Genomic DNA, 23,458 nt, shown 5'->3' with positions numbered 1-23,458 from the left:
TCGGATCAAAAGAACGGCTATTTTGGGGGTAACCGGCACTACTGCGAAGGACCTATACACTGAAGAGGGTAGCAACATCTTTTTTTTTTTTTTATTTTTTTTTTTTTTTTTTTTTTTTTATTTTTTTTTTTAATAAAATGCAACCTACTAAAACCAATGGAGCCCTCCTCGGGGTCATTCCTCTCGCATTTGCGAAAGTCGTCCCAAAGGTGTAAAAGGAGGTCAGGATTTGTTACCGCCAAGCTCTTACATCGCTAATTGTTGACCATCGGCCTTCACTGAAGGTAAGTTTTTTAGAGTGGAGGCCAACCGTCAGCATGGGATGCAGGGCCAAGCGGGAAACAACGTCAAGGCCTCTTTCTACTTAGGCCATGTTGGTTTTGGCAGATACTGTGGTAAAAAATATGAAGTGAATGAGTGAAATGAATTGAGTGAAAAGGGTGTAAGAGAGGAGGCTGTAGGAGCTTGTAAGAAATTTAGGAAAGGAAGGAAGCAGGGCATGTACTACAAAAGACAGCTACTAGTAGTACTGTAAGATTATAACAATAACCGGTAAAAATTAAATAACATAGACAGCAATAAAAATGGAGTGGACAAATTACCCTAGACCCTAATCGGCCAAGATCGATACAATAGAACTTTTGTGACCTATTTTATCTCCTGTAAGCGAAAGCTTAAGAAGTTTGATATACCCCTGCCAGATCGGCAAGTCTCCTGCCTGGAATTTTTTGCTAATGTACCATTTCGCAACGATATTAAAATAATTTATAATTTGTGAAGTGTGATTACAGACTATAAAATTAATTTTAGTGGGATCTTCGTAATTTCTATCGATTTTCCTTTTAATAAAGTCTTCAAGTATTGTGATGAAGCTATTTGTGTGAATACAATGGAGGTAAATATGAGGAATAGTTTCTAAATATGTTTTACTGTTTCTAAATATGTTTTACTAGTTTCTAAATATGTTTTACTTTTTCTAAATATGTTTTACTGTTTCTAAATATGTTTTACTGTTTCTAAATATGTTTTACCTATTTCTAAATATGTTTTACTTGTTTCTAAATATGTTTTACTGTTTCTAAATATGTTTTACAGTTTCTAAATATGTTTTACCAACATAGCAACATCTTGAGTTTACCAGGTTCCTTAGGTTCGAGCTGAAGATAAGATGGAAACCTCCTGGCAACATCTTGAGTTTACCAGGTTCCTGAGGTACAGCTGAAGATAACATGGAAAGTGGAAACCTCCTGGCAACATCTTGAGTTTACTGCTGAAGATAACATGGAAACCTCCTGGCAACATCTTGAGTTTACCAGGTTCCTGAGGTTGATGACCAGACGAATACGCCCAATCTGTGAAGCCCTCCCAATTCTCTTAATTAATTGTTGTGAAACATATCTGTTGTTAAGTAATTGTGTACGACAGTCGGACTAAGACACATTTCTACATCTTCCACATAATAATATGATGTCGATAACGTTGCCAGACAAACATCATGAAGACATATTTGATAACAGTTAAACAATAGAACGTAATATATGACGACCAAACGTGAAGTTTTACACATATAGGACCATTGTCAAACATTGTTAAACTCTACAGACTTCATAAGAGTTAAGACGTGTCAAAACTATAATCTTTATAGACTAGACATATAACAATCTATATGTAGAGTTTGTTACTTAGTTGAGAACTTCAATGTAAATCTTTAAGAATGGATAGAACTTTACATGATAAATTGTGTGATCAATAAAGTGATAAGTCTCACCTGGGTTGACACACTTAGGACGGGATGTCTGGTGACTGAACACGATGCCCTTCTCACAGGTGATCTCCTTACTCCCCATCACGGAGTAACCTGGCTCACAGGACACTGAGATCGTGGTCCCGTATACAACAGGGAAACTGGATTCAGTGAAGAGATAGTTCTCTGTCAACAATCTTTTGCAATGATCTATGGTACAAGTAGGTCGCTGCTCCATGTCGAAGAGCACTTCCTGCTCACAGGTAATGGTACTGTCCCCGGCTAGAGTGTGACCCGGCTTACAGGCTACTTCCACCTCTGTTCCTACTATCACGGGGAAGGTGCTGGTAGTAGTCATGTCTGATAGGGCTGCTGGGAGTTGTGTGCACGTGTTTAATACACAGTGAGGAGTGTCCTCATACTCCCAGTTCTTATCTTTTATACAGGTGATAAGAACACTCCCTGATAGACTGTATCCCTGGATACACTCCAGTTCAACTAGTGTTCCGTAGTCCACTGGGAGTGGAGGGTTGGTCTTCATGTTGAAGATATTATCCGGTAACTCAGAGCACTTGTCAATGATACAGCTGGGGAAGTTGCCGGTTGAGCTGTAGTCTGCGTCCTGGATGCAGGTGATGGTTCTGTATCCAGCTAAGGAGTACCCAGCCACACAGTTCACATCCACTGTTGTCCCTGCGTTCACAGGGAACTGGGAGGCAGTGTAGAGGTTACTGTCTAACGGCACTTCAGCGCAGGTTCCCACGTCGTTACAGCGAGGTTTCTTCTGGAAGAGAAACTCTCTGTCCTGCTGACACGTGATCACAAGGTCCCCTCTCAGCGTCCCCTCCTCTAAACACTGCACTGGTATTATGGTGCCGTACCTTACTGGGAACTCTGTGTCTGTCTGCCACTGCACACTTGCGTGCAAGTTTGGGGTTACCGGGAGACCAGTGCAGGTCTTTACAATGCAGGTAGGATCCTCATGAGACCTGTAATTCTTATCCTTGATGCAGGTGATGGTCTCAAATCCTGACAGATAGTATCCAGTCTCACAGTTCACTGTAACCACAACACCATACTGCACCGGAAACTCTGTCTTTGTTTGTAGGTTTGGTGTGTCCGGCAGTGACCCACACTTATCTAGCTCACAAGAAGGGGTTTTAGTAAAGGAGAACCCTGTTTCCTCTACACATGTCACAGTGCTGTCTCCAGTCAGAGTGTGTCCGGGACTGCACCCTGTTCCCTCTACACACGTCACAGTGCTGTCTCCAGTCAGAGTGTGTCCGGGACTGCACCCTGTTTCCTCTACACATGTCACAGTGCTGTCTCCAGTCAGAGTGTGTCCGGGACTACACTTCAGGGATACTTCAGCTCCAGGTGGGAGGGGGAACTGTGTCTCTGTCCTCATCTCCTTCCAGGTTGAAGGTAGACCCTCACAGGAGACGCAACGAGTGTGATCTTGAGAAGCACGAGATCCTCTAGGACACGTGGTACAGAGCCCTGCTCTCTCTGCACTGTAGCTGTTTGTGGGACACTGTTGACATACAGCCAGAGAACCGTCTTTAAAGGTCCCTGCCTTGCATGGAACACAAGCAGTTTTATCAGGGTTGGGTTCATCTCCTATTTCACATCTTTCACAGAGTGTCATAGAATTATCTCGATATGTCCCCTCTTCACATGGCTCACAGGCATTCTTATCGGAGTTTGGTGTCTTTCCTACGACACATTCGTTACAACTATTCATAGAATTATCTCGATACGTTCCTTCTTCACATGGCTCGCAAGCCGTTTTATCAGGGTTGGGTTCATCTCCTATTTCACATCTTTCACAGAGTTTCATAGAATTATCTCGATATGTCCCCTCTTCACATGGCTCACAGGCATTCTTATCGGAGTTTGGTGTTTTTCCTACGTCACATTCGTCACAACTATTCATAGAATTATCCCGATACGTTCCTTCTTCGCATGGTTCACAAGCAGATTTGCCCGTATTCGGAGTCTTCCCTTCGTTACATCCAGTACAGCTCGTCATAGTATTATCCCGATAAGTCCATTGTCCACATGGCTGGCAGTCCGACTCCGAGGTGCCGAGTCCTGCTCCTACATATCTCCCTTCAGGACACCCAGTACAGGAGGAAACTGTTCCACCAGGACTGTAAGTCGCCTCCCCACAACTCTGACACCCACTAGACTGGTCCAGATATTGACGAGCACCGCAAGGAAGCCACGTGCAGTGCCCAACATGAGCTCCTGTACCCGCTGAAACAGTTGTCCCAGCAGGACAGGGAGTACAGCTGGTCTGAAGCCCACCTGGATTGTAGGTGTTCTCTCCACACCAGTAACAACCTGAGCCCTCTATAAAGTAGGTAGCTGCCTGACAGGCCTGACACTCGTAGTGTATCTGAACCCTCTTCCAGTAACCATGGCAAGTGTCCGGGTTACTAGGGTGTTACTAGGGTGTTACTAGGGTGTTACTAGGGTGTTACTAAGGTGTTACTGACAGGCCTGACACTCGTAGTGTATCTCAACCCTCTTCCAGTAACCATGGCAAGTGTCCGGGTAGAACACCCCGGGAGAAGAGTTGATTGTGCAGGATGTCCTGAGGTTGCAACGGTTTCCAGTTGCGTAGCTCACGTCGCCATACTGGCACCATTCCACACCCGGAGCGTAGTATCTCGCAGAGGTGATGGTTATAAAGGTATTAGGACAGCCTAGCCCAAATATGTAGAATTCTCCAATTTCGTAATAAAGGCCTTGTGAGAGTGTTAAGGAGCTGAGAAGAAGCAGCCATGTGCGTGCGACAGCAGTTACCATATTCTGGGTTGTGGACAAATAATAAGTCGGCCTACAACTCTTGGAATGCTACTGGATGCAGATTACAAAATGAATGTACATTTATCAATTGATCTATATTCTTAGAAAAACACAAATTCTAGAACTGTCAACTGATAAACCAGCAACTGTATCAAACAGCTATTAAAGTATTAAACATATTAAAGCAACGACAAAGAAATATATCTATGTATTCGAATTAATGAGGACGGAACAGAGCTACAGAAACTTTACCAGTCAGTCGGAAGATACTTCAGTAAATACAGATAAAAATATAAATACAGATAGTGTTCTAGTCAGTCGGAAGATACTTCAGTAAATAGTGTTCTAGTCAGGAACTAATCTTAACGTTTTACAATCTTTAGTAGAAGTCTCCCCTGGTATTGTAACAGAAACTAGTAAACATCTTCTTAGACTGATGAACCGGGTACTGAACTTGACAGAGAGCTGTTGCAGACACAAAAGGAAGCACATCTGTTGTCGCCACCCCATGATAGCAGCTGTATGTATCAAGCATGTGTTTCCAGAACCACCACCTCCCCCCTCTCTAATACGTCTAGAATAACGAACGAAATGCTCATTAGCGTCACGTGCGTAGTAATGTCACGTGCGTAATGTCACGTGCGTAGTAATGTCGTTAGCTCTCTGGTACAAGTGGGCGTGGAAAATGAACAGGGTCCAGAAACTCTTCCTAAAAATCTTTCGGCTTTTATTGTAGTAAACTCTGATAAGCTAGTATTATCGCCCAAGGTTTAAAGTAACAATAGGCTACCAAAGAATACTGGCAAGAATCTTAAAGTTATGGTTGGAATTTTCTCAAAATTCCTACGCAGACTTCACGAAGTTAGAACTTATTGCACAGCATGTATATTGTATATTAAAACTCTTATAATGTGATAGACTTGCGATGAAGAGGTTTTGGAGACACTGTTTACAGAGTAATAAGCAAAATGACACTTTACAATATGCTTAACCGATAGCTCAATATCCAGAGAGATGGGTCCTGGTTAATTGTGACATAATTCATTTGTATGCAGATGAAGTACTCTTCTTTCACCGTCATAATCATGATTTAGCAGCTCTGATCTTATGTCAGCCCAATCCAGGCAATGGATTTAGGATACCTCTCAGTCACATCTCTAACTGCAGTGGGTAAGGTAATCACTCTCATTATTATCAATACAGGGTATACCACTACTACAAGTGTACCACTAAAACATACTTGGTTATTAGCTCTATCTGAAGGTCTGCTCAATTTATAACTACCATATTATTGGTCCACGACTAATTAAGCGGTCAGAAATTATCCACATGGACTTCTTCAAGACAAATATATAACCGTAATTAAATCGTCGCCTACGCCCTACAGAGTCCACTGAGCGAAGTGTTGCTATGGTTACCAATATTACCAGCCCTCGTTAGGTAGTTATCTACAGAGTCCACTGAGCGAAGTGTTGCTATGGTTACCAATATTACCAGCCCTCGTTAGGTCGTTATCTACAGAGTCCACTGAGCGAAGTGTTGCTATGGTTACCAATATTACCAGCCCTCGTTAGGTAGTTATCTACAGAGTCCACTGAGCGAAGTGTTGCTATGGTTACCAATATTACCAGCCCTCGTTAGGTAGTTATCTACAGAGTCCACTGAGCGAAGTGTTGCTATGGTTACCAATATTACCAGCCCTCGTTAGGTCGTTATCTATAAAGTCACACAACTCATATTTTAATTATCAGTGGTTATTTCTCTTCGGTTGAGCTTTCTACAGACAAGTGTACCATTTTATAATTTGCCTTCTTCTATGTATTATACTTGCGCTATTCAAATCTTCACAATGTATTCATCAACACGTCCAACATATAGATATTTACAAGTCATGGTATTGAAAATAACCCTGCTACTGCTACTTGCACCCTGGTCCGGGAAATGTTTACAACAAGATGGAGATTGGAGCGGGAAAATAAATGACGTTAAGTCGGTTGCTACGTGTCCAGAGGGGTCGGTCCTGGTGAACTGTGAAATAGTTTTAGAAAATGACTCTGATAACCACGATGGATTGCAGATTGTCAATGGGAACTGTGTTGCACAGAATGGGGTTAATGGTATTTCCGTTAAAGTAAGCATAAAGCAAATTGTAAAGTTGTTTCCATGTTTGGTGAATACCATGGTATTCATGTATTATAATACTCATATCAAATGACGCAATGTTAACCTCATATCTAAAAAATAGATTTAGTATCGCCCCTTCGTCGCTCAACCCACTTCTTTTATCAATATACGACAGAAAAGGATTTGATTAATAACTTGAACTCCCTTATTTCTTTACTTAACTGCATTTAATTTTTCAGGCTCGCGCAACATGTAACGATAAACGGAATAACGTTGATGTACGGTACGAGGTAGTTTCTCACACAAATGAAGAAACAGTAAAAAGGTGCCCGACAGGGTTCAAGATGATAAATTGTTTGATGCTATCTAATCACTTCGTGTGAGTATACGATTTTTCACAGAGGATAAGGTCAGTAACAAGATGTAAACTACTACTAGAACTAAGTTTATTAGTTACGCATATATAAGGTACTGTATTATTAGTGTTAAATAACAAAATTGCACGCAATCTGTTTGCGGTCAATTAAATAATTAAGACGAATACTGAGATACTAGATTAAATGCGAGTGACAGCTGCTTATTTTCCAGGTCGAAACCTGAAATAAAGCATGTAATGGAGGATGGAGCATGTAGAGGTTACCATACTATGTGGTACTCCCTGACTGCAATATGTATTAGTTTTGGAGGTTAGTTACTGAAATAAAGCATGTAATGGAGGATGGAGCATGTAGAGGGTACCATACTAAGTGGTACTCCCTGACTGCAATATGTATTAGTTTTGGAGGTTAGTTACTGAAATAAAGCATGTAATGGAGGATGGAGCATGTAGAGGTTACCATACTATGTGGTACTCGCTGACTGCAATATGTATTAGTTTTGGAGGTTAGTTACTGAAATAAAGCATGTAATGGAGGATGGAGCATGTAGAGGTTACCATACTAAGTGGTACTCCCTGACTGCAATATGTATTAGTTTTGGAGGTTAGTTACTGAAATAAAGCATGTAATGGAGGATGGAGCATGTAGAGGTTACCATACTAAGTGGTACTCCCTGACTGCAATATGTATTAGTTTTGGAGGTTAGTTACTGTAATAAAGCATGTAATGGAGGATGGAGCATGTAGAGGTTACCATACTATGTGGTACTCCCTGACTGCAATATGTATTAGTTTTGGAGGTTAGTTACTGAAAATCATGAGAAAGTTGGAGGTTTTGATGTAACCCAGTGGCCAGTTTGCCCGCGAGGATTCTTGAAATATACTGATAGCATGACAAGAATGCTACTAGTAATTAGTAGATTAATCCTATTAATTGCTAATAGATCTATCAATATTGTCCACGGCACACTGATGCTGGTTTTCAGTCTTCACCATTATCACGTGCTAGTTGGCGGAAGAGGGGATCTAGCAATTACCTGGACTTCGCAGATTCGCTCCGTAAAAAAGCAAAATATAAGTAAACGATAAGATTAACATAGATATCACATATTAACATTTAGTGGGTACAACTGAAACTAACTTACATTTTCTTGATACGAAGGCCGAAGTGACGGAGACGATTTTTAAAAATTGCACATACCGTGGCTTATTTATGCTAATTAAACACAGTACAATTTGTTACAAACATTTAAACCATTCAGTTGCTGACCTGGATAGAGAGTCCTCCTTATTAGTAGCTCTAGAAGCACAGTACAGGATAGTACCAACACTAACACTGGCACCCAGACAGGATGGGGCCACCATCCTGGAGAGACCTTCTTTTATCTGACGCTGAAAAATGGCATGAGCATTTAAAAAGAGGCTGTATCTGACTCTAAAAATAGTGATGAAGATGATTTGCCAAACAACTAACAAGTAGCAATTCTTCTTATCTTGATCCTAAACATTTTAAAAACTGCTATCTTGAAATTAAGGTTCACAAAAAATCAGGGTGAACGCATTTATTCAGGCACGCCTTTTTTATAGAATAATTAATAAATATTTATTTATTAATCAAATAACAGCCGTGAAATTAAAGAATTTAATTAACATGTGGACAAAACGCGCGAAAATAAATTTGTTCTTCATAACATTTGATTAGCGTTACCATGCCAACTGAGCCGCGCAGTAGACCTCCCGCCTTGTCAATTCTGCTAAATAAGCCGCCACCTTGCGAGCTGGACAGCTTCACGATGCATAATGAATATAATGGTTGAATGACTATGGACGTGAATATTTGAATTTATCAAAGGAATGTTTCGAATGTTATCAAGTTTTTTTGCTGGAAATGAGACGCCTACCTCAACTTGGAAAGTGTTGCTGGCGTTGATATCCAAGACAAGGTCTTTCAGTGATATCCAGGCTTGCATTTCACTCGAATTGAATAGCTGAGATTCCTCTTTCGTGGCGGCACATATTTGCTTGCAATCATTCGCACCTGGAATTTTGTAGGTTCATGGAATGATAAGAGAAGACGATGCACCACTGCCATAAAAACACTTGCAAGACAAGCGACGATTTCTGAAGTTGAGACTGAAAGAAAAAAATCAAGGTCCAAGTTGCATTGGGACCTTGTAAGTGGATGACTTACCGTACATGGTGGTCATGAGGCCAAACCCTTGGATCATAGCACATTTTAACTGTAGCCAGGCCAGACTGTCCAGCCGCCTCTTACTGCACATCTCATCGTAGGAAACTACCTCTTGTCTAATAATATAATGTTATAGTAGGATCGCAAGGTTGACAAATCAGGATTGTTACAAGATTGTTTCAATGTCAAATTAAGTGTAACAGAAGCACGTAGAAAATAAGTTCACAATACAATGTTTTAAACTCCGTCATCACAATCATTAATCACCGAAAACTAAGATGTATCTATCTCTAAAAACAACAGAAATGTAAGCTACAGACCTGTCAAGCTGATAAGAGCGCTGGAGAAGTGAGAGCCCGTAGTTACTGAGGTTAACTATGGTAGCCCCCAGTTGTTTCTCCAGTGCGATAGTGCACAGCAACCTACGGGAACTCACCCCTATCTCTATTTCACAGTAGTGGGCGTCTTCTGAAGGGAGAAATTTAAAACTCAAAAAGAAGTTGAGGAAATTTTCAGAAGTGTAGAGCTGTTTAGTCAGTTCAAACTTTCAAAATATGGCATACTGAATTACCTTTATCAGCACATTTGGAGAGGTGCATGAGTATAACTTCAGCCGAATTACACAGTTTGTACTTGATGGCAGATTCTGTAGCTGTGGGAATAATCATTATTTGAAGGGATAACAGGGAATTAAAAATACATGGTCGGTACATGGTCAGTTCAGTACAATGGTCAGTGAATTTGTTTATATCCCAGGAGACAAGTAATGGTCAGTTCAGTACAATTGTCAGTGAATTTGTTTATATTCCAGGAGACATTCTTACTTTGACTCTCACTGCCCTCACTGTACATAGGCACAACAGAGGACCGCTGCGCAATAGCCAGCATCAACCCAGCGTGCGCCAGCTGCGCAAGTGCTGATAGGTTAGTAGTGAAGGGGGGTTGAGGGATTGGGGGGATCTTGCACTTTATAGCATGCTCCACAGCTTGTACGTTCTGGGTACTGTTTAGTGGTTCTGTTATGTTGTACTCTGGAACATTCTGCGAGATATTTAGATTTATAACTCTGAGAACTGAGGATGACTTTTATAATCATTCGAACAGTAAACTTATAAATATAACTTTCGATGCTTCACCGAGAGATTATTATTGGCGCAAACCATGCCACCGTCATAAGTTATTCATTTAAAAGTTTACATAACATCACAACTCACATGTTACTCGATTTAATAAACACCAAATTCACAAGTTTTCACTTTTTATTCGGTACAACACTAACCATTGTCTAATATTCAACTAAGTGAAAATAATGGTAATTTCCTAACTTAATTTCATTTCCCTCCGAAATTTGCACTTTAAGTTAAGAAATTACCATATATCTCACTTGCTCCCTCGTTTGTTCATGCTCATTGCTCCTTGGTATAATATTGGAGCTCTTAAATGATCACGTATGCAGTAAAACATAAAGCTTAATGGTTTAGTTACACAGGGAAATGCCCATACAAAACAATCGACTTAAACCATGCCAACGTCACAAGTTTTTCACTTTTTATAAAACAAACTTCAATAATATACTGCTAAATAAATCTAGATACTGGTGGGGAGCCATATTTGCATCAACACGTGTCACGACGACACGTGACACAGAATAACACGTAACACGTGACACAGAGTAACACGTGTCACGACGACACGTGACACAGAGTAACACGTGTCAATACAGACACGTGACACAGAATAACACGTGTCAATACAGGCTCGCCAACAGATCTAAATGTTTTAGTTACAGGAGTTACACTAGTTACACTAGTTACAGGAGTTACACTATACGAACAAGTGAGATATGTGACCCACCCATAGGGATACAGCTGTTACTGGTACATAATTCTCCTGCAAACTCAACTAATAAACATTTTTTGAAAGAACCAAAAAATAACTGAAATTACTGAGATTCTTTGAAACACGAAAATGATTACATGAGAATGTCAAGGTAAATGGAATTAAGTAGCGAAGAACAGGAAAGCAGAAGAAGCTTTTCCGGTACCTAAACAGTGTCTAGTGCTGTTCAGCATGTTCAAAGAGTAAGCCACAAAGGAAAAGCCGAATAATGTGCAATCAGCAAGAGAAAGTTGTATAATCATTACAAATGATCAATTAATTAATTATTAACTCACAGTTTTGTTGGAAATGTTATTGCCATGAGAAGTAGGAGGGGTGGGCATCGCCTCAGTTTGAGATACCAGACTCCACAATTGCAGAGCATCTGTTAACATGGATAACTGTGTCAGTGCTTCCACCTGTACAGAGTTAGTAGCTTATCAGTCAACTTGTTTCTGTCAACTTTATCAAAAAATGTATTTAGGAAATATCTAAACTATATCAATATTATTTATAATAAATACTAAATTTCGTGACCAGCAAGCTCATTAAACAGTGAGAATATGATTATAAAGTTATAAACGATAAAATGACCAACCTTGAGTATTCTAGCAAGAATAAGATGTTTGGTGTCGGATAGAAGAGACATGGCAACGTAGTGATATAGTGACAGTACTGGTAGAGCCTGAAATAATCAACCGTTACAAAGTTACACTCTTATTAATCTTACTGAATAATTAGCCATGAAATTAGCAACTTAAATAACTAACTAATTAAACTATGAGTAAACCTGACTAATTAGCAACTTAAGTTACTAACTAATTAAACTATGAGTAAACCTGACTAATTAGCAACTTAAGTTACTAACTAATTAAACTATGAGTAAACCTGACTAATTAGCAACTTAAATAACTAACTAATTAAACTATTCTGTAAACCTGACTAATTAGCAAATTAAATAACTAACTAATTAAACTATGAGTAAACCTGACTAGCTATCCTGTAAACTGTGTAACTATGGTAACTAGTAGTAGTGTAACTATGGTAACTATTAGTGTAACTATGGTAACTGTAAACCTGACTAGCGAACTGGTGTCTAACAAGAGTTTCGGACACGTAGTGTAGAGACCCAACAAGCACACTAGCACTGCATCTGAACTGGTCAGATAGCAGGTCTACTCCGGGTATCAGGGCGGGGATGTTGAAACCTTCTCCTGTAATTAATTAATTAATTAATTAATTAATTAATTAATTAATTATTGATATTTAATAATATACTGTTGTCATTCTGTGAAAGTGTGAAGAAAAAACACATTTTTGCTCCACGAAAAAAAGGGTTACCTACTTGTAATTCTTGTATTTTCAGAAAGTAACGGTTAACTAGACATGTTCCCTAGACATATTTCTTAACTGACCTATTTCGTGGTTAACATATTGGTAGTCAGATGCAGGGTGAGGCAGGGATGCATGGAACAGTGCTTTAAAGAGCTGAGCACTAAGGAGACACGCGTCTACTTTGTCATCTACACTGTGGCTCACTATATACCTGTTGGGAGGGCAGTGTGACGTCATCAGGGGGCAGTGTGACGTCATCAGGGGGCAGTGTGACGTCATCAGGGGGCAGTGTGACGTCATCAGGGGGCAGTGTGACGTCATCAGGGGGCAGTGTGACGTCATCAGGGGGCAGTGTGACGTCATCAGGGGGCAGTGTGACGTCATCAGGGGGCATTGTGACGTCATCAGGGGGCATTGTGATGTCATCAGGGGGCATTGTGACGTCATCAGGGGACATTGTGACGTCATCAGGGGGCATTGTGACGTCATCAGGGGGCATTGTGACGTCATCAGGGGGGCATTGTGACGTCATCAGGGGGTAGTGTGACGTCATCAGGGGGTAGTGTGACGTCATCAGGGGGTAGTGTGACGTCATCAGGGGGTAGTGTGACGTCATCAGGGTCAGTGCGACGTTATCATCATAATTCTTAATTAGCCATTTGTTAGTTGATAATACATTTTAAATCAAGTAGTAATCAATCATTCTGCTATCCGTTTTTTCAAATATCAAGAGAACTGGAAGAAGCAGAAACAGATAATGGGGAATAACCATCATCTTTACCACATGCTTATCAGGACTCTCAAATAACAATATGTTGCCAAAACAAATTAGTGTACTGGCTAACTAACTGTTTTTAGACTCACTGAGAAATATTAGAAGCGATACAGGCGCCGAGCAAACAGCCCCATATCTGGCACTTGTTGAGAAGGGTTTCAGGAGTGAAGCTGTGCCAGTTCTGCATGGAGTTGGTCATGTGGAGCAGTGTGTCCAGTGCGTCACACCACCATTTGAACGCTCCCCTGTAATAGTGAAAGTGAAAGTGTTGATATACAGTGTAAGTGAAGTGCTGATTTTCAATAATACTAATTATTATTGTTCTGGTGAAATTTGAAAGATTATGTTCGACATTATGAAGAGGTATAGATGCCATATTTTCTCGCCTGAACCCGAGTATATAATTTATAGGTAACGAATAAATTAGATATAACTAACTTAGTATTCCCAGAGTGGAAGAGAACATTTCCTAGCTCGTGCATCGCCTGAACTGCTAAATCAGTCTTTCCCTTTACTTGCAGCATTTCTGGGATCATTTATAGTAATTAGATAGGAAACATACCGTGACGCGAGCTTTAGATTGTTGTGAAAGAATGTTGTTTAAATAAATAACATACAATGACTAATAAGTCAATAATTAACCAATTTATTTCATCTAGAGTCCCAATCACTATACTAATGTTCAGCCACTAACAAACCTATAGTTTTCTCGTAAGTAGACACTATGATCCCGTAGGAGGAGGTAGAGAGAGGTGATACGAACAAGTCTCCAGGTTTATCGTATAGTTTACTGGCTCCTGCTGTACCGGGGTGGAAGGAGGAGACTGGGGAGCTACTCGGCTTTAGGTTACCTGGGGAACACGTGTTATGTGGGGAGCTACTCGGCTTTAGGTTACCTGGGGAACACGTGTTATGTGGGGAGCTACTCGGCTTTAGGTTACCTGGGGAACACGTGTTATGTGGGGAGCTGCTCGGCTTTAGGTTACCTGGGGAACACGTGTTATGTGGGGAGCTACTCGGCTTTAGGTTACCTGGGGAACACGTGTTATGTGGGGAACACGTGTTATGTGGGGAGCTACTCGGCTTTAGGTTACCTGGGGAACACGTGTTATGTGGGGAACACGTGTTATGTGGGGAACACGTGTTATGTGGGGAGCTACTCGGCTTTAGGTTACCTGGGGAACACGTGTTATGACGTCATGTGCGAACCACTTGTCATTTGGGAACACGTGTTATGTGGGGAACACGTGTTATGTATGAGGGAAAAGATAACCCTCGCCTTGAGAAATATCAACAAAAACCATAAAACTAACCCTTGCCGTATCCGGCGAGATAACAGAGTAGGAGTTGTCTGCAGTACTGTAAGGAGAGTGCAGTGTGGGAGCGGACACTCAGCACGCTAGCTAGCGCTTCCTGGTCCACCTCCAGATCTAGGGGGACGGAGCACAGACGCAGTGCTTCAACTATTTGGGGTGATATGTTCTCGTGCGCAGCTGAAAGGGGAGTAGGTATTATTTTGTAGCTTGAGTGTATCCCAGCCCATGTGCTTCAAAACATTATTGAAACCAGGTTTAAATAGCTCTGATTAGTAGTTAAAAGTTATCATCAGTCTACGGGATCTATTTTCTATGTTACTTTTAATAGTTTTTTTTAAATAATTAAAAAATGACCCCGGGGAGGGCCCCATTGGTTTTAGTAGGTTGCATATGTAAAAAAAAATCTGAACAGATTTAGTATAACTGCTAATTACAACTTTACAAAGGGACGGACACACAGCCACATACCTTGAACAGGAGTGACAGTACTGCGAATACTGACACTACTGGTCTCCGTGTGCCACGGTTCGTTGTACTCCGCTACTCTGTCCACTAACTTTCTCTTGCTGTAGATTATCAGAGGGTAGGTCTGTTCTCCGAACACATCACTGAGGGGGGGGGGGGGGGTCACATAGTTAGCACCAAACAATTGGTACCTACTGGGGGGGGGGGGAGTCACATAGTTAGCACCAAACAATTGGTACCTATTGGGGGGGGTTACATAGTTAGCACCAAACAATTTGTACCTACTGGGGGGGTTACTTAGTTAGCACCAAACAATTGGTACCTACTGGGGGGGGGGGGGGGGGGTTACATAGTAAGCACCAAACAATTGGTACCTACTGGGGGGGGGGGGTCACATAGTTAGCACCAAACAATTGGTACCTATTGGGGGGGGTTACATAGTTAGCACCAAACAATTTGTACCTACTGGGGGGGTTACTTAGTTAGCACCAAACAATTGGTACCTACAGGGGGGGGGGGGGTTACATAGTTAGCACCAAACAATTGGTACCTACTGGGGGGGGGGGGGGGGGTCACATAGTTAGCACCAAACAATTGGTACCTATTGGGGGGGGGTTACATAGTTAGCACCAAAACAATTGGTACCTACTAGGGGGGGGGGTTACATAGTTAGCACCAAACAATTGGTACCTATTGGGGGGGTCACATAGTTAGCACCAAACAATTGGTACCTACTGGGGGGGGGGTCACATAGTTAGCACCAAACAATTTGGTACCTACTAGGGGGGGGGTCACATAGTTAGCACCAAACAATTGGTACCTACTGGGGGGGGGGGGTCACATAGTAAGCACCAAACAATTGGTACCTACTGGGGGGGGTTACTTAGTTAGCACCAAACAATTGGTACCTACTGGGGGGGTCACATAATTAGCACCAAACAATTGGTACCTACTGGGGGAGGGGGTCACATAGTAAGCACCAAACAATTGGTACCTATTGGGGGGGTTACATAGTTAGCACCAAACAATTTGTACCTACTGGGGGGGGGGTTACTTAGTTAGCACCAAACAATTGGTACTTACTGGGGGGGTCACATAATTAGCACCAAACAATTGGTACCTACTGGGGGAGGGGGTCACATAGTAAGCACCAAACAATTGGTACCTATTGGGGGGGTTACATAGTTAGCACCATACAATTTGTACCTACTAGGGGGGGGGTCACATAGTTAGCACCAAACCAATTGGTACCCTACTGGGGGGGGGGGTCACATAGTTAGCACCAAACAATTGGTACCTACTAGGGGGGGGGGGGGGGGTCACATAGTTAGCACCAAACAATTGGTACCTACTGGGGGGGGGTCACATAGTTAGCACCAAACAATTGGTACCTACTAGGGGGGGGGGGTCACATAGTTAGCCACCAAACAATTGGTACCTACTGGGGGGGGGGGTTACATAGTTAGCACCAAAAAATTGGTACCTATTGGGGGGTTACATAGTTAGCACCAAACAATTTGGTACCTATAGGGGGGGGGGGGGTCACATAGTACGCACCCAAACAAATGGTTACTACTGGGGGGGGTTACAATAAGTAGCACCAAACAATTGGTACCTACTAGGGGGGGGGGTCACATATATAGCACCAAACTATTGGTACCTACTAGGGGGGTTACATAATAGCACCAACAATTGGTACCTACTGGGGGGGGGGGGTTACATAATTAGCACCAAACAATTGGTACCTACTAGGGCCGGGGGGGGTTACATTGTTAGCACCAAACAATTGGTACCTACTGGGGGGGGGGGGGTCACATAGTTAGCACCAAACAATTGGTCCCTCTTGGGGGGGGGGTCACATAGTAAGCACCAAACAATTGGTACCTACTGGGGGGGGGGGGTCACATAGTTAGCACCAAACAATTGGTACCTACTGGGGGGCGGGGGGGGGTCACATAGTTAGCACCCAAACAATTGGTACCTACTGGGGGGGGGTCACATAGTAAGCACCAAACAATTGGTACCTACTGGGGGGGGGGCGGGCAACATAGTAAGCACCACACAATTGGTACCTACTGGGGGGGGGGGGGGTCACATAGTAAGCACCAAACAATTGGTACCTACTGGGGGGGGGGGGGTTCACGTAGTAAGCACCCAAACAATTGGTACCTACTGGGGGGGGGTCACATGGTAAGCACCAAACAATTGGTACTACTGGGGGGGGGGGGTCAAATGTTAGCACCAAACAATTGGTACCTACTGGGGGGGGGTCCATAGTTAGCACCAAACAATTGGTACCTACTGGGGGGGGGGGGTTACTTAGTTAGCACCAAACAATTGGTACCTACTGGGGGGGGGGGGTCACATAGTTAGCACCCAAACAATTGGTACCTACTGGGGGGGGTTACTTAGTTAGCCACCAACCCAATGGTAACTAACTGGGGGGGGGTCACATAGTTAGCACCAAACAATTGGTACCTACTGGGGGGGGGGGTCACATAGTTAGCACCAAACAAATTTGGGACCCCACTGGGGGGGGGGTTTTCTAGTTAGCCCAAACAATTGGTACCTACTGGGGGGGGGGGGGACATAGTTAGCACCCAAAAATTGGACCCATGGGGGGGGGGGGGTCCTTGTTAGCACCCAAACAAAGGTACTATGGGAGGGGGTCACTGTTACACCAAAAAATTGGTCTTGGGGGGGGGGTAAAGTTGACCAAACAATTGGTCCTATGGGGGGGGGGTTTAAAAAGTTTGCACCAAACAATTGGCCTACTGGGGGGGGGGGGGGGGGGTAGAAGTTCATTATAACTATAGTTTGGTTCAAAAAAAATAACATGCAACCCCCCAACTAATTTTCCCCCTAGAGGGGGGGGGGTTGGTGTACACTTTGTGTTAGAGTTTTTTGTCTGGATATGGTTAAATGATTGGTAATCAAATCACAAAGGGGGCTTTGTTGTTTTGCTGTCCCCAATCCTGTGGAGCCACGCCCCTATTTTTATATAGGTGGTATATGGGAAATTTGTATTCAGCTTTGAAAGGGCTTAGAGACCCTAGTTGAGTTTAAAAGACCGCAATGAATGTTTTTTTGGCATATGAAAGCCCAAAAAAGATTTTTTTGGACAAAAAATTAGAAAAACGATTCTATTGGGGGCGAGTAAAAAAAAAAAAATTTCTAGAGAAATTAGTGTTTGGATATGAAGTTCAGTGTTGTGTCACAAAGTTTTTAAAACGGTCCTTTGAGGGGCATTCTGCATCAGAATTTTTTGGTAGCAAATTCTATTGTAGTTTCAACCTTGGGGTGCAAAAGTCAAAAGTTTTAAATTTCCCCCAAAAGCGAAAATTTTGACTTTTCTATCTGGAAAATTTTCCCCCTCCCCCCCCGTAAATTTTTCCCTGAAATTTTCAAAATCCCCTTTAAAATTGATGAGCCCTTTAAAGTTTTGGATGGGAAAATTTTGAGTTAGTCCATTTCAATTTCCCGGGATTTTTTAAAATTTGCCCCCAAAAAGGGAACCCCAATTTGGGGAAAACTAAACCCCCCCCTCCGTGTTACGTAATTTGTAAAACGCCCTTTAAATACAAAATATAAACAAAAAAAAAAATACTTTTGTTTGAAATTTCGGATGCACAGAAATTTGGTTTTACCCACATGTCTTATGTAAAAAAAAAAAAAAATGTTTTTTTAAATTGCCCAAAGATTAAAAAATCTGAGTAAAGGTGTGTTAAAAATTTTTGGGTCAGTGCAAAAAATTTTTTGTTTAACATACGTAGCCCTTTTTAATTTTTAATTGTCGGAGTTCACGAAATAAAAACTTTTGTTACTGTATTAGAAAATTTTTTGGGATGGCTAAAAAATCAAAAAATATTATGGACAAATCCCTTTTTGCTGTTAGGAGAAAAAAAACATTGAATGGGTTTTAAAGGATCAAATTTAAAAAAGAAATTTTGAGCAGGTGTTTGTTTACTGGGAAATCTTACCCGGGGGACCCCCGGGAAATTTTTTTGTAGATTAGCTAAAACCCTAGTGATTTTAAAATAAAAGGGGACTTTAAAAAATTTTGGAAAATTTGGTGGGTTGTAAAATTTACTTTTCCCCCCATTTTTAGAAATTTAAAATACAGGTGGTTCTCCCAAATACATCCTTAAAAAAAAAATTAAATTAGTAAACCCCCATGCAGAAGAAAAGTGGGTTTTAAAAAGGCCCTTAAATAAAAATTTGGGAATTTCGCCCAGACGTGGTATTTTGGCTAATCAACCCCAAATTCCAACCTTATTGAGCAGAATTTAATTTAAAACCCTTTTAAAAACCATGCCAACTCTCCCCGCTCCCACCGAAACTTTAAAATTTTTGCATTTTGTAAAAAACCCTCTGATATGGTGCAAACCCCCCGGTGCTTTCCAACCTTTCCAGTCTTTGGAAACTTGCTGTTTCTACCCAACCTCAAAAACCCCCCCAGAAAAAAAGGGTTTATGAGGGTTTGCTGACAGGGCAAGAAGTACCCCCTTTGCCAAGAAAAGGTTGCTGGGACCGGCAGAAGTTGGAGGAACTTTGGTGGTAGATAAAAAGCTTTTTTTAGAGGTACCCAAATTAGGTGGAAAACCCGGGAAATTTGGTGTTTTTGCATCTGGTTTTACTGGTTAGAGCAGGGGGGAAAGATTCATATCAGGGTTGCTAGAAAGATCTAAAATTTTTAAATTTGGGAAGCTTTTTTTGGTTAGAAAGGGAACTCAAGGGGAGTTAGCAAAAAGGGGTCCCCGAAGTAGATTCTGTTACATGGGTTGGTTTTCGATTAAATTACCCCAAAATACCCCAACCCATTTACCCCCCGAGGGGAGGGGGAAAGCAAATTCGAAAAAATTATTTTAAAAAATTCTTTAAAAAATTCTAAAAGATTCCCGGCAAATTTAAAGGACTAACTCAAAATTCCACTCCAAAACTTAAGGTCATCAGGCAATTCTATGTGATTCTGAAATTTCATGAACGAATATTGAGGGGGGGGGGGGGGGGTGGGTGGGGGTAGGTCTTGATTAGTTTGATTACGTTTGATTACGGATGGGGGGAGGGGGTAAAATTGCCGAGATAGAAAAGTCATATTTGCGCCTGGGGGTAATTTAGAAGTTTTGCACCCTAGGGTTTGAAACTACTAATTAAAATTTTGCGTACCTTAATCAATTCTGATGCAGAATGACCCTACAAAGGATCCTGTGTTTATAAACGTTGCTAGACACTAGACACTGAACTTATCATCCAATTACACTTAATTTCTCTAGTAGATATTTTAGTTTTACTCGCGCCCCAAGTGAGAATCAGTTTTTCTGAATTTTGTCCAAAAATAATCATTTTGGGCTTTCATGATGCCAATATAAACATGAGCATTGCGGTCATTTTAAACTCAACTATGAGTCTCTAAGACCTTCAGAAGCTGAGATAACACTATTTCCATATATTACGCACTGATAGAAATCTGGGCGTGGATCCACAGGGTTGGGGACTAGCGACCACAACCTACGGCCCTCTGTGATTTGAGTTACCAATGACTTATTTAATCATATCCAGTAGCAACTGGAGAATAAGGGCTGCTCTTGAGTCACAAACTGAACCATGACATTAATACCCATATTGTATAATATCGTATTAGTGGTCATATTATAGAGGCCACAGTTATTCACCCAATAGTCTATGAAACAAAATACTGACTTGGTGAGCTGGTTGAATCTGGTGCCAATGTAGGCGAGTTTCTCGAACTGATTATTAGTGTAGAGGATCTTTAGAGTCTCCCATAACGTAGCGGTGCAGCTGTAAGGGAGAAACTCATTATAAAAACAATTGAGACAAGATTTACAGAAAAAAGGCATGGTGACTAATTTAGAGAACCGCAAAAATTGTACCACAGTATCAGTATTTTGGACGATAATTATTTCCTAACTGATGTAATCTGTATATAATTTCAGAACTGATAATCTTTCCAAAATACTGGCGATGAGGAGATGACTCGACAACGAAATATATTTTTGTCCCGACACAACTTACTTTTAATTGGTTTTTTCTTATCGATTGGAAAAACGTATGAATTACATATTATTATGATGCAAGAATGGATCGGCAGAAATTAGCCTTGGCCAGTCCAGATAGCCACAAAGTCTAAAATTTGCTATCACCCGTAAAAACATCCCGGTCGTCAGTAACTTTCGTTTGAACTTTTAAAAGTGGAAAAATGTCACGTCTGTCAAGTGTCACGGTAAATTCCTCACATCACTCACAGTCAGCCGCTCTGACATGGTTAACCACCTTCCTTGTGTTGTTGGTTAATCATATGAGCGGGATATAAATACCTCATTTCATTTCATTTCAAATAGCTATGTATTTCCGATCTCAGTCAATTCCATGTTCACTGTCCCTATGTCAAAACATTGGCTTATAATATAGAAAAATCCTAAAACTCAAACCATTATGTAGTGCGTTATTCCAGACTACCTTGAAATTATGCTGTAAATGTGAACAATAACTAACACACAGGAGTGAAGCTAGCAAAATAATTAAGACGTGTCAGAAGATATTAACTGAGGAGTGGTCCGTCGTCAGGCGGGGATAATCCCTCCAAACATCATGTTTTTTTCCGTATATTTTTCTAGACTTTTTCCTTTTTCAAATACTAATTCGAGATTGTAATTCATAGAAACGCCGAAATTCAAAATATTGAAGATGACAGCGAACAAAGAATGGAGCTACTAACGGATAGTTGAGCCTTTGCATTGTGAAATGTTACGGGTAGCAGTGGACCCAGCTGATTTAGTGAGCATCATGAAATTAAGATATGTCAGTAGAATGAAAAGATATTAACTGAGGAGAGGTCCGCAGTGTCAACTGGAGCAGACTTAGGCAGGGATGGTAATTTGTTAAAGTTCAAAACAAAAATCTTTTTTTCCTTCTCTTCATTAATATATGATATATTTTCCATTTATTTTTCTGGAATACTTGACCCTTGGATATATCGATTTCTGATTGTAATTTATAGCGACTGCACAATTTAAAATAGAGAAGATGACAGCGAACAAAGAATGGAGTTACTAACAGATAGTTCAGTTTCTTAAAAGGAACCTGACAAGAAGAAGAAGCTCACTTTCCATCGGGCATTAATCGAGAGGGGTGGCTCTGTATAACGGCTCTGTACGGCTCTGTCCCGGCTCTGTACGGCTCTGTACGGCTTTGTACGGCTCTGTACGGCTCTGTACGGCTTTGTACGGCTTTGTACGGCTCTGTACGGCTTTGTACGGCTCTGTACGGCTCTGCAGCGCTGTACGGCTCTGTACGGCTCTGTACGGCTCTGTACGGCTTTGTACGGCTTTGTACGGCTCTGTACGGCTCTGTACGGCTCTGTACGGCCCTGTACGGCTCTGTACGGCGCTGTGCGGCTATGTACGGCTCTGTACGGCTCTGCCCCGGCTCTGTACGGCTCTGCTGTACGGCTCTGTACGGTTCTGCCCCGGCTCTGTACGGCTCTGCTGTACGGCTCTGTACGGCTCTGCTGTACGGCTCTGTACGGCTCTGTACGGCTCTGCCCCAGCTCTGTACGGCTCTGCAGTACGGCTCTGTTATCTTTATGGTGTATACGTGTTATAATGTCACTTTAAGTTTCTGAACCAAGTAATTTTGATGCAGATGTTTGAATTGCTCGGACCACTTTGTATAATATAATAATATGCAATATAATGTATAAGTTAGCCCTTATAACATCACGATATATGCCACCTACCTACCTAAATCTCTCTAGATTAAACCTATTTCTCACGCGTCTCTGCACTTGCGATCTTAGTATACATCAAATAAAAGCAACTAGTAGTAGTAAGTAGTAAACGCGCGATGGGTTAGCATGAGCCTCAATAGGATATTACATACAATTATATTATGATAATCATGATACATTTGTATTTTATATGATTTATTTATAATCATATTTATATACTATCAAGGCGGTATAAATCCAATTATTTTGTTAGCACACACTGCGCAGGGAATTGTGTAGATATTTGTGTAGATAAGTGTGGCAGTAAAAATCGAAAAGATTGAATGACTGCTAGATTCTTCATCGCAGTGCTTTTTTTTACTGCACTAACGTTAGAATTAAACTCAAATTTTTACTATAGCTGTTATATTTTGTTGGTAATTCGTTTACAGGTTGTAAAGAACAAAATTCTTCTCGGTCCAAGAAAGGTTTTCAGCGTCAACATTTTGTTTATCGAGTAAATTTCGTACAACTGTATCCTTAAAAACAAATCAATAAATTTATCCTGTAACTTAGGTACGCTAAAGGGGTCGTTCACGTATTACGTTATCACTTTTGGGACAATGTTTACCCCCCCCCCCCCCCCTCCGTAATCAGTTTTACACATAGATATTGTCAAAATTACACTAGCGTTACAATCATTTGCAAACCACC

General features: G+C 41.3%; 1 protein-coding gene across 2 annotated transcripts in view; it reads right to left on the bottom strand.

Annotated features, from left to right (window-relative positions):
* Nucleotides 1-23,458, bottom strand: part of LOC134820036 (cilia- and flagella-associated protein 54-like) — a 63,053-nt gene that overhangs the window by 14,259 nt on the left and 25,336 nt on the right. The window contains exons 3-19 of one of the 2 annotated variants that reach the window (XM_063830217.1): nt 20,719-20,817; nt 15,022-15,161; nt 14,551-14,730; nt 13,936-14,088; nt 13,676-13,763; nt 13,327-13,482; nt 12,543-12,673; nt 12,205-12,341; nt 11,726-11,812; nt 11,424-11,546; nt 11,104-11,139; nt 10,074-10,290; nt 9,821-9,901; nt 9,570-9,717; nt 9,250-9,365; nt 8,960-9,096; nt 8,329-8,450 (exon numbers count right to left, since the gene is read on the bottom strand). In XM_063830217.1, the coding sequence (XP_063686287.1) occupies nt 8,329-8,450; nt 8,960-9,096; nt 9,250-9,365; nt 9,570-9,717; nt 9,821-9,901; nt 10,074-10,290; nt 11,104-11,139; nt 11,424-11,546; nt 11,726-11,812; nt 12,205-12,341; nt 12,543-12,673; nt 13,327-13,482; nt 13,676-13,763; nt 13,936-14,088; nt 14,551-14,730; nt 15,022-15,161; nt 20,719-20,817 (2,151 nt within the window). The remainder of the gene's footprint in view (nt 1-8,328; nt 8,451-8,959; nt 9,097-9,249; nt 9,366-9,569; nt 9,718-9,820; nt 9,902-10,073; nt 10,291-11,103; nt 11,140-11,423; nt 11,547-11,725; nt 11,813-12,204; nt 12,342-12,542; nt 12,674-13,326; nt 13,483-13,675; nt 13,764-13,935; nt 14,089-14,550; nt 14,731-15,021; nt 15,162-20,718; nt 20,818-23,458) is intronic. The other variant, XM_063830218.1, reaches the window with a different exon arrangement.

This window comes from Bolinopsis microptera, chromosome 8 (assembly GCF_026151205.1).
Source record: "Bolinopsis microptera isolate Bmic1 chromosome 8, MBARI_Bmic_1.0, whole genome shotgun sequence".
NCBI classification, from domain to species: Eukaryota; Metazoa; Ctenophora; class Tentaculata; order Lobata; family Bolinopsidae; genus Bolinopsis; species Bolinopsis microptera.
The sequence above is the reverse complement of the archived record's forward strand: the minus strand, read 5'-3'. Positions and strand labels throughout refer to the sequence as shown.